General features: G+C 38.2%; 1 protein-coding gene across 4 annotated transcripts in view; it reads right to left on the reverse strand.

The window, feature by feature from the left end:
• FRMD4A (FERM domain containing 4A) overlaps positions 1–17146 on the reverse strand; it is a 743442-nt gene that overhangs the window by 353011 nt on the left and 373285 nt on the right. Inside the window, exon 1 of one of the 4 annotated variants that reach the window (XM_007503982.3) lies at positions 9316–9808. The exons of 2 other annotated variants lie outside the window; for them this stretch is intronic. In XM_007503982.3, the coding sequence (XP_007504044.1) occupies positions 9316–9405 (90 nt within the window). In that variant the 5' untranslated portion in view covers positions 9406–9808. Of the gene's footprint in view, positions 1–9315; positions 9812–17146 lie in introns of those variants that run through there. One more of the 4 variants, XM_016426043.2, reaches the window with a different exon arrangement.

Below are 17146 nucleotides of genomic sequence, written 5' to 3' on the forward strand. Positions count from 1 at the left end.
AAATAGAAATGGCTCCTTTGAGACAAACCCAAAGCTGCTTGCTTCATAAAGAATGGGTGTCAGCTCCCCAACTTAGGGCTCAAATTAAGATTTGCTCATTCCAGTGCCCACACAACCCAAAATTATACTTTCTAAATATACTATAGGACTCAGCTGGGTTACAAAGCTGAAGCATGTGACTAATCCATTCTCCTTTTTGTTTTCCTTCTAAAAAATCCCACATTTCCTTTAGCTATCCCCAGGAGAATTCAGATGTAAAAGGTACTGATACTATTTGCTTTGCTTGAATGAAATATTGGAGATGGATTTTTAAAAATTTAGTTAGAAGTAAGACAGTAAAAAGAGAAGACTTTTCCCTGCATTTACTGCTAAGCATGAGAGAATTCTGGTTTTAATGACTTTTCTGTTGTTTGGTCCTTTTTCAGATGGGTCTGATTCCTGATGACTCCATTTAGGGTTTTCTTGGCAAAGATACTGGAGTGGCTTGCCATTTCCTTCTCTTAACTCATTTTACAGATGAACACTTTAGGCAAATAGGGTAAGTGACTTGCCCAGGGTCACATGAATAGTAAGTGTCTGAGGCCAGACTTGAACTCAGAAAGATGATTCTTCTGGATTCCAAGCACAGTGCTCTATCCACTGAGCCACCTAGTAACCCTAGCTATTGATTTTTATCTTCTTCTAAAGTTACTTTCACCCTTACATTTTCTCACAACAAGGTAGTCTTATTTAACATTGTTCTTTCATAAACTACAAATTTAAATAGGGCTTATTTGAGACTTGAAAACCAGCTGTGCTTCTCTAGACAAAGTCAGTGATTGCCTGTCACCATTCCCTTCCATCCATTTCTCCCAGAGTTGGCTCTATCTAGGATAGATGCAAATGAAGGTTATCTTTCATGTTCTTCTATTATCTTCCTTCTCCAGATCACTCATTTTTAGCATCACTTGATTAACATTGTTATTCCTTATTTTACTTGGATATTTACACTAAGGACATGCTTCTGTGCTCATATTTCTAGAGCCAGAGTGAAGCAAAGTCAAGTTCATTGATTGAAGGGCTTGGAGCCAGAAGACCTGACTTTGAGCCCTGCATATGAGCAAATGACTAAACCTGTTAGAGCTTGAGTTTCCTCCTCTGTATAAAATAGATTTAAATAAACCTTGCACGATCTACCTCAAAGGGTTATGCTGAAGAAGAAAACTCCATTCTTTTGTAAATTGTAAAATAAAACATAAATGTGAACTATTACTCTTGTTACCATAGTTATTAGAGAATGAAAATTTATGGTCACCCAGAGGGCAAATGAAAGGAACATGATGAGCAACACATTATCAGTAAAAACTATTTAAGGAAAATGGTGCAAGCAAAGGATGTGATCAGCTAAATGTATGATAGGGGGAAAAAGTAAACAGATGTTGGTCATGTGGTAAAATGAATGATAACTGATGGACAATTCATATGGGGTTTATCTAATATTTTAGAACTAGAGAAAGCACCTAAAACATTAGATAAACCCAAATGGAAGAATTATGGGAGGAAACTGACAAGACTAGTTGGATGAGAAGATATGGGTAGGTTGTGATTTTCATCTTTGGAGAGGTTATCCATATAAACATCAATGAAATAATAAATCTATTTGCCTTAATCCACCAGAGAAGGAAATGGCAAACCATGCCAGGATCTTTGCCAAGACAACTCCATAATGGAGTCATGAAGAGTTGAACACAACTGAAAATCAAAACCAACAGTGAATCACATATGTGAAAAATTGCTTCTTGTGCTCAATTCTATTTACTTGTTTATCTTTATAGGTCTTTAGACTTACCCTCTTTTGCATGTTTCTAGGAAGTTTTTGTGCTAGGAATCAGGAAGATGTATCTTAATAGGTTCAAATCTAGCCTCCGACACTTAATAGTGGTGTGATCCTGGGTAAGTCACTTAATTCTGTTTGCCTCAGTTTCTCATCTTTTGGTAATATGGCATTCACCATTCATTACTACTCCAGAGGCAGCTCAAATTAAGATGTCAGAAATTATAGAATAACAAGCCCTTGTATTTAATGATCAGAGAAATACTTTTCCTAAACTCATTTACTAAAGTAAACGAAGGAAAAAAGTTTGGCATCAAAACTTTTCCTCCAATATGCTTTTCTTTTTCTTTAATCACAATCAATTAAAATGGAGTAATGAGGCAGCTAAGTGGTACAATGCATAGAGTTGCAGACCCTGAGTTAGAAAGACATCTTCTGAGTTCCAATCTAGCCTCAGACACTAACTGTAACCATGGAAAAGTTTCTTAACCTTGTTGGTCTTGGTTCTTCATCTGTAAAATGAACTGGAGAAGGAAATGGCAAACCACTCCAGAATCTTTGCCAAGAAAACCCCAAATGGGTTTATGAAGAGTCAGACACAAATGATGGAACAAAGAGTTCTAGATGGCACCAACCAAATCTTCAGATGGAGAAGAACATGTCATCTGAACTAATGTCCCCATTTCTCCCCTAAATTCATCCAAAGAGAAAGTATGCAGATTTTTTTCTGGTTGATTACATTCTCTGTACTATATTCTTTTTCTCAATCTAATTATTAAAAAAAAAAATCTCCTGGGGGCAGCTGGGTAGCTCAGTGGATTGAGAGTCAGGCCTAGAGATGGGAGGTCCTAGGTTCAAATCTGGCCTCAGACACTTCCCAGCTGTGTGACCCTGGGCAAGTCACTTGACCCCCATTGCCTAGCCCTTACCACTCTTCTGCCTTGGAGCCAGTACACAGTATTGATTCTGAGATGGAAGGTAAGGATAAAAAAAAAATCTCCTTAGGTACTCTCCCTCTGCCCTGCCGATATTTCAAATGGTGACAGAATTATAATGCATCTAAACTACTTTCCTTATGATTCTACTGCTGTCTACCTAAGTACAGGTCCAATTAAACTGATGCCATGAATACTCTTGATAGTCAAGGAAATAATTTCAACCTCATCAATTTTAGTGATTCATCCAGAAAAGCATAATGGCATTTGGATCATAGTAAAAGATGCTGTTTTCAGACCTCAGTTTGCCTCTGTCTTGCTTGAAAGGTTATAATAGATTTAGTTTAAGATGATCTAGTCTGCACGCAAAGAGAGTCTCATTACATTCCACAGACTGCCTTTGTGAGGATGGAGAGCACTTATAGGACTAAGGAAGATTGAAAGAGGCACATCTCAGAAACATCTCATAGAAGGTGCCCTAAAAATCCATGAATGGGCAAAAGCTTTTTAAAAACTTTTCTTCTCTTTTGCTTTTTTTTTCTTTTGTGGTAATAAACTGACCAAGAGTCATGTGGATTAAAACAAGTGCTAATGTAACTTTATCTTCAAACAAGTGGATTGTTTATTTATTTACTTATTTATTTTGCCATTCAACTTCAAAAAATATTAAGGGCTTAGAGTAGGAATTGCACTGACTTGGCACCAGGAGAGATGGAAAAGACAAAATCAAATAAAATCGGGTTTCTGCCATTAGGGGGTTAACAATCTAGATGAGGATGAATGGGAGTATGACACATATACAAGTAGCATAACTCAAAATGCAGAGTGGCCATTCAGGTCTTCTATGATGTGGTTTCAGAAAACTGTTTTGATCAACAATAATCAAGTTGCTTCCTTGAGCACCACACTAGAGACATATATAGTATATAGTCACTGTTATTAAGCAGTTTGCATTTTTGGTATTCTGAAAGTGGGACTGGATTCACAGGGGGATCTTAACCTTCTCCAAACTGTTTCTTTGTTCTAACCCCTCATCATCTAGGAAGATTGGAAGACTATTGTTCCCATTATGATTATTTCCCAGGTGACCTCCCTAGGAAACAGTTGGGTAAATATAATGGCAATACCTGGGTTTACTCTCACTGAGAGGCAACTTTTGAATAGGAGATTGAGAGTTGTCTCTCCTGACATATACCATAGGCATGCAATCTTTCATGTAACGAAAGAAAGAAAGAAAGAAAGAAAGAAAGAAAGAAAGAAAGAAAGAAAGAAAGAAAGAAAGAAAGAAAGAAAGAAAGAAAGAAAGAAAGAAAGAAAGAAAGAAAGAAAGAAAGAAAGAAAGAAAGAAAGAAAGAAAGAAAGAAAGAAAGAAGGTCCTTGGAGCACAAGGATGCATATTAGCAAATGCTTAGCTAAGGAGATTGTTCAACTATAAAAATGTATAGTCCAAGATTAGGGTGGGCTAGAATAGAGTGCTGGATATGGAGCCCAGAAGGCTTGGATATCCCAGACACTTACTGTGTGATACCCTCTCAGCTTCAATTTATCTGTGAAATGGGGTAATAATAGTACCTATTTCAGAGGGTTGTTGTAAGGATTACATGCAACAATTATGTATAAAGTCCATGGTTTAAAGCTTTATAGGAATGTTATAGCCATTATTACAAATATTTTTATTATTTTCCTATTTAACTTAAAGAAATTCTGAGCAATAATTGAGGGGGAAAGGCTTGATCTTGGCTTCAAGTAAAAACCAAATATCATAGGAAGACTGCCCTTAAATTTGGCTTGTGAACTAGAGAAACTCCAGATCAGATGCGACAAGTTCTTTCTCCTCTAAAAAAGACATGTATTTTTAGAAGGAACAAAACCTTCTGCCTCATTAGGAGGTTGCGATAATAATATGCATGATTATAGTGATCTGTCTCGATAGTGTCTTTGCTGTCTGCTTTTAATGGTAATAAATATCCACTGAAGACAATTCTTTAGTATGTAGGTTGTTTTGTTTGGGGCGGGGGAGGGGGACAGTCTGACACTTTCCCTGCATGAATATATTCAAAATATATGTGTCACACACAGCCTGTAGAGACTGCATGGCTTCCTGAATCCTTAACTAATGTAGCTTAGCTGCTGTGATAATGTAGTGGTTTGTGAAATAATAGGATAAAAATGTTAGCCCAGAATAACATACTAAATAGTGTGGGCACAAAAAGTTGATGATTATAATATTTTGACAATGTTTCTCAGTGACATCTCACCATTTGGCTTCTTTTGCCAATACATAGGTGTTTTTAGCCCTGTCACCCAGCTAAAAATCCATTTTGCCTAAAATATTCAGATAACTGGGACAAATTGAGGCATAGATTGCTATCTTCACTCTTCCTTCTAATGAATTAGCCATAATTCTCCCCTTTATGTTCATTGTTTTTCAGTTGTGTACAATTCTCTGTGACCCCATCTGGAGTTACTTCTAGCAAACATACTGGAGTGGTTTGCCATTTCCATCTCCAGCTCATTTGGCAGATGAGGAAACTGAGGCAAACAGGGTTAAGTGACTCACCCAACTAGTCACACACAACTAGTAAGTATCTGAGGCTAGATCTGAACACAGGAAGATGAATCTTCTGGATTCCAGGTCTGGCACTCTATCCACTGTGCCACCTACCTGCCCATACCTGTAGCTGCAACTTAAATCTGGCCAGATCATCACATATGAACTTGGTTTCACCTCAACCCCTTGACTTTCATATAAAAGTTAAGAATGTGTAAGAAAGGAATAAGGATATTTAGTTTGTATTTGTGCAAAAATAAATGCACCTGAGTGAAGAACAAACTCCATGTTGATGGTTAAATATAAGAATGGGGTTGTCATGGTGGGTCTTCAGATTTCTTCTCCCACCCCCCCCCCAAACCTTTTGATTCTGGCACATTGAGAATAGTTTCCCAAAGACAAATTCTACTTGATTGCTAAATATTTAATGTGGATGATAATATATTGTACACAGACATATGTATACACATATATATCAGTTGTGTATATTCACATGTAGATGACATGATTGCAAATGTATGTGATTACATATGTATATGTGTGTAGTTTGTATATGATTACATATACATATATACACACATATTTCTGGGTCTTCCTCAAGTTTTCTATTCATTTACATGGAGGCAGTATGTGAAAAGAGCCTTCCCTAGCTTCCAAACCAGAGGACATGGGTTCCAATCCTACCTTTGTGGCTTTGTGACACCTGCATAGTGAAAGGCAAGTTATGCCTCATCCTCAATGTCTGTACGTTGAGGTGGACACAGATTAGATTACTTCTGACTGAAGTCATTTCAAGCTCTAAATTTGTAATTCAATTTTTTGAAAATATATTTACTTTCTACTAGTCTCAGGGCAGAGAAAATATAGTATGTTGCAAATGATAATGTTTTTCTTGCAACATGAAAAATTACTAAAGAAACAGAGGGAAGGGCAGCTGGATGACTCAACCCAGGCTTAGAGATGGGAGGTTCAGGGTTCAAATTTTACCTCAGTCACTTCCTAGCTGCCAGACCCTGGGCAAGTCACTTAACCCCCAAGGCCTAGCCCTAACCACTCCTCCACTTGGGAACCAATAGACAATATTGATTCTTAGAGGGAGGTAAGGGTTTAAAAAAAAGAGAAAGAGGGAGTGGCTAGCTATTTCCTTCTCATATATACATATGTATAACTAATTTTGGGCTGCTTCTTATCTGATATACTAAAGTCTAGGAGTTAGGAACAGGGACCAACTTTATTATTATACCCCCCCACCCAACTCCATTATTTTCCTAACCCCAGGCTATAGGAGTTTCTCTTCAGGGACACAATGGCCATTCAACTAGTTTAGTGATAACCTGGGACCATTATGCTAATTTCTGATTTAGCCAGCTCCTAGATTGTATCATCTTGGGCAGGGACTTAATTGGTCTGTGAATCAATTTTCTTCCCTCTATAGAAGGTGAGGACAATGATGCCTGCTCCATCTCCCTCACTAGGAGACTGAAATGAAACAAGAGATAGATGTGTAAACCTTTTGGAAATAAAGGTGTTCTATAGGTGAGAGTATTATATGGCTAAATATTTGCAGAAATCGATGTTTACTAACTTGGATGCTTCTTGAAGTTCTTATTGCTTGGGAATCAGGGAGATATTGCTAAGCCTTTAGAAATACAGTTCCAGTGGCAATGCCTCCTATTATAGGTGAAGCTTTCCCTCTCCTTTCTTGTTCTTTCCTTATATAAATAGATGACTTAGACTCTGAAAAGTCTCATAAACCTACAGATAATATTAAAAGCCCAACTGGAATTGACGTGACATCATACATTCCAATATACCTTCATCGTCCATTACAGTGGAAGTGAGACAGGAGAGTCACAATAAACGCAAGACTACACCTCACATGAGTTATGAGCCTTTCCTCCTCCTGCCTTCCCTTCAGAGCAGTGATATTTAATGTGATGTCTAGTGTTCCAGCAATGTACAAACTCTTCTCCAAGGACCAGAGAGCTCTTAGGTGCATGCCTTTTCAAATCCATGCAAGTTTGAGGGCTTATTTAAAGGCAAGTTTAAGAAAACAGAAATGTCTTTGGCAGATAAACCCCCAGAGAAAAGCAGATATGCTGAATTCAAGTTTGCCATTGACAATGATTAGTCAGTGGAAGATCAATGAATTGAAATGGAAGTGGATTGCTAAATGTTTGACTGGCAAATCTGATCATTTAAAATAGCAAGTCGAGGTACCTGTCATTTGTGCACATATACACATTATGTACATGCCCTGTACATGCTTTCAAGCATACATATATCTATCTACACACATATGGTGAACATATTACAAAGTATCTCATATATTACCAAAAAAATTCCTTCCTACAAAATATATTTATCTGTAGCATAAATCTATGGTTAAATTATATCCCAAGTGTATATCCTTAATACCAACATGATGAAAAAGTTTTACTGTAATACTGTTATGCCACCATTATCATCATCATCAGTAGTATACTATACTATGCTACACTACACTACACTATAGCCAGGCACTATGTTAAGTGCTTTACAAATATCTCAGTGGATCCTTACAATTCCAGGAAGTATTTTTACAGATGAAGAAACTGAGGCAAATAGAGGTTATGAGACTTGCTCCAGGTCCTATAGCTAATAAATGTTGGAGGATGAATTTGAACTCAGGTCTTGCTGACTCCAGTTTCTGTGTTTTCTCAATCTAACTCCACTGTGTACAACAGATACTCACTAAACTTTAGTCCATAACAATTTATACAAGCATTGTGTGTCAAAATAAAATAACTCAAATATAAGTACCATCAATTACAAAGAAGTATGTTTTTTTAAATGAATGAAATAACAGAGCAAAGCAATATTTGAAATAATAAATTTCTTGTGGATTCTCAATCCAGAGTGTACTTCATGTTTTCTAAGCCCTAAATTATATTTCCCCAATATCTCAAAATCAATGATTAATAATATATTAAAAAACCAAACTAGAGTCTCCTCAACTAAACAATATTAACAACTATTAAGTACCAAATCACCAACTTATGAAAGCCTTCTTTGATACTTTTTACCTTAATCAGGCTTACATCACACATTTTATCTGAACTCTTTTTGGCTTCTCCCAGCTTTCTGACAGCTGATGGTGAGAGCTCAGGGTGATTTAAAGAGGGGATCTTGTGTGTTTATGGGAGTCCCTGGATTGTGGCAAGCCTGGGTAATTATCACCTGCTATTGCCACAGGTGTGACCTAAAGTTCTTGCCAACCAGCTTTGTTTTAACTACAAGCATTCCATGACCTAAATCATTTCCTCAGACAAGGACAAATCATCATTATGATTTTATTGGATCTTCACTGCCAGAGGCTACCATAAAGTAAGCATGTTTTCAAGAAATTAACAAAATGATTGTGTAGCAGACCCCGGAATATTTTAAACACACACTTAAAATCATAGCTAATAGGTCAGAAACATTCAGAGATTTTAATCAACCAGCTGTCCATCGGAATCCCCCACCCCCATGCCAAAGCTCCTTAACTGCCTGATCTTTGGCTATTTATTTCCTCGATTGGACAAAGTCATCCTGTGAAAAAAAAATGTAGTCTCTCAGCTTTAATGAACGCCTGATTTCAATTGCTGTCCCAAGAAGCAAGTCTTAGGGGGTTGCTGCTGTGTATGTGTTTTTAATAAGCCCTGGCATTTTTCATATACTCTTCCATCGCTTTCGTTCTCTTCACACACACACACACACACACACACACACACACACACACACACACACACACACACACACACACAGATCTTTCATCGTCGCAGTCTCCAAGTGTCGTCTCAAACTTTCCCCTACCCCAGATGAGAAGAAAACGCTTAATTCCGATATAGGCTCATACAATCCCAGTAACTAATTCCTCATGGAAAACGTTCCTAATAGCGTAGTGAAGCTGGTTACAATTAAAATAAACATCTTTTCCCTCGCTCGGCCGCACTTTGCTTAGAGAAAAACAAACCGCCCGCCACATTGCTTACCTTCTCGGCTCTCCGTCTTCTCAGAGATCCATAAGGTATTTTGAACAGTCTTTGGGACCCACTGGGAGCTACTGCTGCCTGAACTACCATTGCTCACCAACTCACCCTGGCCGTGTGGCTGCTTCCCTAGCAAAGAGAGAAACGGGCTTCCTCTAGAAGAAGTGATAGTCTCCTGGCGATTTGCTAAATATCAAATAACTAAGAGGGTTTTACTTTAGACCACGAGCCAAGATGTGGCTTGTCTGGGGAGAAAAGTGGAGAGAGAAGGAAAAAAATAAATAACCCAAGCTCCGCAACCTTAAGAGCATGTCTTAAGCAACATATCTTTAGCTTCCTTCTGTCTTTCCCTGTGCAGGCAGTTGGCTCAGCGGGGTTGTTGTGTCTCAGAAGTGGAAGAATTCAGCTTCTGGGGCAAGTGATCCCAAAATGTCAACCTCACTTCTTTTAGTTACAGATGGGAACCAGGTCAGTTGTCTAATCAAAGCCCTATCAGGCAAGATAGATGCCGTCACGTGATTCCCTACCCCCCTCTGCTTGCTGTACAGTAGATCACATGTTCACCTTAAAAAGATCATCTACTATATCACCATCTGGTGCAGAGATTAATGCTAAATCCCGAATTCAGAATTTCCCTCTCTTCTGGACACAGGGAAAATATTTGAAGTCCCGAGACATAACACATTAGGGATTTGGGCGAGCCAGTGGAAGAGTCCATCGGAAATTTCAGCTACTTTGGATCATCAATAAATGAATGCGGTTGATTAACAGTATATATATATCTGTATATAGTCTCAAGTCAAGGGCAGGGTAGAGAAATAACATTCATTCATTGTACCACATGCCCCATAGGAATCAAACACAACCTATAAATTTGAAAATTAAATGCCTCATTGTTGAGATGTTGGTGTTCCTTGGCAGTTGCTTTAATGTGTACTAGTAAACACAGAGAAGTAACAGTGAACTTTACAAGGGTCTGAAACATAGTTTTAAGAGACAGACGTATCCATCACAGTTGCTGTTTTGGATCTAATTACATTGTATGTAGAATATAATATGAAATGGAGGTCAGACAGGGTAAAAAATCCTTTTCCTAGTCTCTCACCTCTCTGTCCCTCATCTACTTATTCCTCCAGGCAAAGGGAATGGCTACAAAGAAAACAGTAAAAGGTTTTCTAGCCTGGAGGCTTCCTTTTGCTTTAAAAACAATTTCATTCGAGCTATTCCCATTTCTACTTTTTTGAAAGAGGCTAGAATTTCCTTTGGAATAATCCCATATTATTCATTCAGGCTCACATTATTAGCATCATATCACTTATGTGTTGAGAACTACCCTCAATTTATTCCCCAGAGAACTGTGCTGTGAGGGGGAGGTGAGGATAGAGAAGGGGAGGGGAAAAGATGGGATGGGAAAGAAAGCTATGTTTATCCAAAAACATAACTCTGGGGGGGTCAGAGCAAAGAGTTGGAGTTTTAAACTGCATGAAAAATGAATCAGGAAACAGGCACTTTTAAAAAGCTAGGAGGAAAGAAAGTGAAATGAAATGTATGTATCCAGCACAGACCTACATTAAGAGGCAGTGAAAGAAAGCATAGATTCAGTGTGGGAAATTCCAAATATACAACAATTGAGCTTTGTCCATAATTGGTTCCATATGTGCTGTTAGCAAATGAGTGAGTGAGACAGGGAGAGGCAGGAAAAGATGGAAGCCTCTTAAACCTAACTGACTCATGAAGCTTCTTTGGAAAGATGGTTTAGGGTTACACATCTTCCTTCCTTCCTCCCTTCTTTCCTCTATTCTCTTGATTAAATTAAAAACAACAACATCATCTCACATCTGGAATGCTACCTGACCATTTGAACCAAACAGCTGAATTCTCTCTTCCTTTTTAAATGGAGGTCTACCAGTGGTTTCCAGACCACAAGGATAATATCGATTTCAGTATTATCTTCCCCAAAGCAAATTTGATTCACCGAACAATTTCCCCCCTATACTGTCCCCTGACCATTCCAGTTAGACATAGGACAATGGGTCAGATCAGTTTAGGGGTCATTCCCTCCCTCTTTGGCCCTGATCTAGGCAAAGTTCCCAGGGGTTAGATTTCCTGTTTCTCATGGGCCATCACCAGGGTGTCAGTGGAGCTCTCCATACGTTATTCAGGCTGGAAGAAATATTCTGATGAGCTCAGTATAAGTGAAACAGAAACATATGAATTGTATTAAGCTTAAATTCTATGTAAACATAAATGTTAATGGAGGGAAACTATCCTGGACCAAACTCCCAAGTGTTTGAACTCTTTTGGGGCAGTTAACCCTGATGTTACAATTGTAATTCAGCAGCAAATGGAGATAAAGCATATCACTTTTTAACATTATGATAAGATGTCTTCACTGTATCACCCTGGAGACATTGGAGCATAGGATTTGAAGAGTGCTCAAAGGTCACCCTATTCAACAACATCTCCCTTATCCTTCAGTGGGTACTTGAAATGTATTCAATGGGGCCAACATTTTAGTTTTTGACAGGATTTCCAGGAAGCTACTGTTAAAATGCAAATCTATTTATCTACAAAGGCTATCACATAAATCCATTCACATACACTAGCTTATTAGCACAGATTCCTTTATCAGATTAATTTGGAAAGTCAGAAATCTGGGCTCTAAGGGACTGAGGCATGCAAGGTTGGGGGAAAGGAAGAGGGAAAGACCTAAGTAAAGGAACTACCTGGAGGAAAGATAAGTCAGTTGGAACACCCCATATGTGGAATGGAGGCAGCCTGAGGATGAAGACTTTGGACACTGGTAGGGACATCAGGAAAAGGAAAAGGCAGCCTACAGGAGAAAGGGAGAGGGAGGAGTAGAAAAGATGAGCTTAACATATTCTGAAATTTTGATCAGAGCAGATCTGGATTGTCTGCTCTAATCTAGACCTAGAGCTTTATTTCTTTGATTGTCTCTGGGAAAAGGTATTCATTGATCTGTCAGTTTTGTGTTCAGAACCTTTTCTACTTATCTCTTCGAAAATGTACTTGTGAAAATGTTGGAAATGAAAGCATATAAGCATCAACCAAGCTGTATTTCACGAAAATCTCATCTCAGCACATTGAAGTGAGATTCTCTAAACCAAAAGGATGTTCCTAGTCATCCAATGTAAAACACAAAAAACAATGTTTGGGGATAAAATACAATCCTGTCACTGAGGATTGTATTTTGTAGAGCTAGAATTTAAACTTAAACCCTTTTAGGTTCTGGAGGAACATGGGATAAAACAATTCTCTGGAGTAATCAATCAAGCATTTATTGAGCACCTACTGTATGCCAGGCACTATACTCGGTGCTCAGACTATACAGACAAAAATCAAATAGTTTCTCCAGGACCTTATATACTATTGAAAAAGAAAACTTATACATGTGCAAGTATATTTTAAAAATTGGTAATGAGAGGAGAGGGATGAAGCACAAGCAGCTGGGGAAATTGGGTAGGGTTTGAGTTACTTTGGAGTAAACTAGTGATTCTACAAGGTTTAGTTAAATAGAAACATTCTAGGCATGGGACACAGCCTTTAAAAGGTTCAGAGGTCAAAGGCAGAGGGCAAGCTGTGGCATGCCTGAGACAAGCTGACTGGACCATAGAGTTTATAAAAGGAAGTAAAGTATAATCTTGAAAAGTTAGGTTGGTACCATGTTTTTGTACATATTTAAAACAACAAAAAAAGATGTTTTGGTAACACACCAAACAAAATTCAGGCCAGTTTTCTGAGACTTGACTGTAAGTTTTGGAATGGAAGGAAACTTGGCAAAAGTAGGAACAATTTCACCAAGAGGAGCTCCCTACACATATGAAATCACAGATCTGAATACCTTGTCGTTCCCTCCTTTCCCTCCCCACCCTGCCCCTAAGAAAACCCTAATTGTGTGAGTACAAATTGAAAAAATTTTATAGGATTCAGCCTCCAGAGATCCAACTCTTGGTTCTGTGAGGGTAGCTAAAGTAAGACTCTCTTTGCCTGGGGAAGACATAGTTCTAGGGATGGCCAGGACATATGGGTAGACGTTCATTTACATATTCTAATTTGAGAGATGCAGAAAGAGATAGCATATGTATTTTTAAGCATATGCAAAATGCATGCAAAACATAGAGTAAATTTTATGGTGAAGGAGGCATTATCCTGGGAGATTCAGGAATGGCCTCATGGTGGAGGTACTGTTTTAGGTGCACTTTGAAGAAAGCTAGAAAGCAAGAAGAAAGAAAGCAAGAAAGCAGGAAAGCAAGCAAGCGAGAGAGAGAGAGAGAGAGAGAGAGAGAGAGAGAGAGAGAGAGAGAGAGAAAGAAAGAGAGAAAGAAAGAGAAAGAGAGAAAGAGAGAAAGAGAGAAAGAAAGAAAGAAAGAGAGAGAGAAAGAAAGAAAGAGAGAGAGAAAGAAAGAAAGAAAGAAAAAAAGAAAGAAAGAAAGAGAGAGAGAGAGAGAGAAAGAAAGAAAGAAAGAAAGAAAGAAAGAAAGAAAGAAAGAAAGAAAGAAAGAAAGAAAGAAAGAAAGAAAGAAAGGACATAGAATACACATCTGATGTTGGCATATGCAGTGCTGTAACTGTCTAATTGTTGGGGGTGAGTAGAGAGAAGCTAGTATTATAGTAATCCCAAATATTCTAACATTTAATTATAACAAAAACCACATAATCTGTGGCACTCAAGTCCAGAAAGGAGCAATCTCAGTATCCAGAGACAGGGTGCTATAGCTGGGTATAGAAGGAAGTATTCAAATCCACATAAATGAGTGGGAAACTTCTAGTGGGTCTATAAAGGGGTACAAATTCATAATTGGAGAGTCTGGGAGCAGAGGCCCAATGATAAGGATCTACTAGAATTGCAGGTCCCTGGAGAAGATGAAACATGTGGGTTCTGCTTGAAACAGACTAACTCAAATAGACAGTGAGGGCAATATATTAGAGTGAAAACCCACTTTCTAAGGGATCAAAGCATAGAAAACTCAAGAAGGGAATGGAAGTAGAACATTTAGGTTTGAGGAAGGAATAGAAATAGCATTGGGGTCCCTTTGGGAAAGAATCCTTTCTCACTGAAATTAAAAGAGTGGACAGGCAAGAGTGGCCTTCCCAGGATACCAAAGAAGTTAGTCTAGGTCAGAAATTTTTTGGAAGGGGCAGACTAGAAATTTACAGGGGAGATTTCCTTACTAACTCCTAAATTCTTTCTGGATAATTGAGGGCTGGAGAAGCTGATTCTAGAGGGCTGAGAAGATAGCCTGCTGACCAAATTCATGGCAAAGAATTTAGAACTGAATTAATGACACAAATGAGACTAGGCAGAAAGAATTTAGTCAAGAAGGGCACCAAGAAAGAGTAAAGGCGGTAAGAAAAAGTTAGCCCTAAGTCTAACAACTGTTGCTGAAAATCATGATTAAATAAGAAGCTTCAGTTGTGACAATGATATTCTTCTTGCCAATTACTATTACCACCAGTCCCCATGCTCAACTGCCCCAATATGTTTCTTCTGTAGTGTTTTGCAGTAAAACTTTTAAAAAGCATTAGAAGGTGATATGCTACTAGGAAGAGTTTAAGAAGGGATGAGAAAATGGAGAAAATCCATTTTTTTCATAAGGTACCTAGTGAAAGAGAACTCACAAAAGCTACGTGAATGGTTGAAGAAGAAATCCAAGACCTAAGCTGGTAGGTACAAAAACTGAAAGTGAAATGGAGAGAAGTCACCACAGTCACCCATGCTTCTTGTCTCTAGGCCTCAGTCACATGACTACAGAATAGTCAAGCAAAATAATTTGAGGAAGAGATTAATGAACCAACCAACTATTCAAACAATAGTCCTAAGAGAGGGTATATTTGGGAGGATGGGCCAAGTGGTATTAAAAGTAAAGTAGTACTCAAAGGGGTAATGGAATGTAACAAAAATACATAATTTTAACCAGGACTAGCCTTGATTACTAGAAAGGCTGAAGAAAAGTCTTTCTTCCCTCCCTGCTTGAGGGAATGTGATTGATGCTAACACCCTTTTGTCTGAACTGTAGCATCAAGCTGAATGAATGAATTAACGGACATTTCTCAAGTATTCATTGCATGCCAGGCAGTGTGTTAAGTGCTAATGATGCAGAGAAAGGCAAAAATAGTTTGAGTCCTCAAGAAGCCTTCATTCTAATGGAGAAGACAACATATGAATATATAGGTACAAACACGATTCTTACAGAACAGATAGGAAGGTATCTTATGAGAGAAGGCTTTGGGATCTAATGAGACTAAAAAAGCCTTCTTTTAAAAATATTAATTAATTTTTATTCAGCCCCACCTTCTCCCTGCCAAAGGAGACCACATTGGCCAAAATATATAGACTGTCTTTTGTGTTTCTGTTTCTCAGTTTGTTCTCTGGAGGTGTTATTCTTATATGAAGGCTATATGTTATATGAAGAGTAATACAAGTTATTCTTCAGGATAGGCTTCTTGTAGAAGGTGGCATTTGAGTAGAAACTTGAAGGAAATAAGAGATTATAAGAGATTAAGATAAAGAAGGAAGGCATAATAGGCTGGGTTAGGAGATAGAATATGTATGTATGAGGAATAGCAAGCAAGATAGAATGTCAAACAAAGGATTTTTAATTTGATCCTAGGGGTTACATGCAGTCCCTGGGAAACTTGAGTACATGGGAGCACCTAGGTGGCTCAATGGAATAAGAGCCAGGTCTAGAAATGTGAGGTCCTGTGTTCAAATTTGATCTCAGATACTTCTTAACTGTGTGATCCTGTGCAAATCACTTAATCCCCATTGCTTAGTCCTTACTGTTCTTCTGCCTTGAAAACAATGCACAGCATTGATTCGAAGATGGAAGGTAAGGGTTTAAAACAAAACAAAACTTGGGTGCATGTTTGTGTGTATGTGTGGCAGAGGAAGGAATGACATGGCCACACCTATGTTTTAGGAAAATCACTTTGGCAGGATACATGGAAGACAGATTATAGTGGAGAGTTTTGAGGTCTGGACACTTATTAGGAGACTATTGCAAACATCCAAACTGGAAATGTTGGTGAGCTTTCCCTACCGTGGTGGCTGGGTAATGTATTCTCTAGTATGGTGCCTTGTACTGATAGGGTAAATCAATCTAGCTGATAATAGTATGAAAAATAAGGGCGATGATGCATCTCTTCTAACTTCTATGGAACTATTATTGAAAACTGAGGAAATGCTGTGAAATCAACTATAATTGTAATCACAAGTAGGACATTTATTATAGCACCAAAAGTAATGAATTATTCCCAATGGATGACAACTATGAGAATGTATATATATACGTGAGTCAGGGAAGATAAAGTGATGAGAATAAATATTTGATCATTGAAATTCCACCTTCAGTCCTAATCTCTCCCTCCCCCATCCTGAATGATACATTTCTCAGAGCTCTTTTTAAAACAGCATCATCAAGTTGACAGGATTCTTGTGAAAGGAATGGTGGAGGAGTATGATCTGTTCTTCCAGATGATTCCTCCAAGGTTCCAAAAGCAATTCAGGGCTGGGGAGATGAAAAGCTTCTTTGGACCAAAAGATCAAAACCATCTGGCAGACAATCTGCAGAGAGGGGCATCACTCAAACATAATCATGCAATCTCAATTTCCCAGAATAAGCAAAATGTGAGCAAACTCATTTGATAGCCTGAGTGAAGATGAAACAAACATAAACACAAATAGCACTTATTTTTATCAAGTGGGTATAATTTCAAAAGAGAAGATGAGGAAGAGAGGGGAATCCCTTTCATTTCTCATCATTTCCTCCTAAATCAGCTAACCCCAAGGGCCATTTTTTCCCCACTTCTTAGT

The sequence above is a fragment of the Monodelphis domestica genome, chromosome 5 (genome assembly GCF_027887165.1).
Source record: "Monodelphis domestica isolate mMonDom1 chromosome 5, mMonDom1.pri, whole genome shotgun sequence".
In the NCBI taxonomy this organism is placed as follows: Eukaryota; Metazoa; Chordata; class Mammalia; order Didelphimorphia; family Didelphidae; genus Monodelphis; species Monodelphis domestica.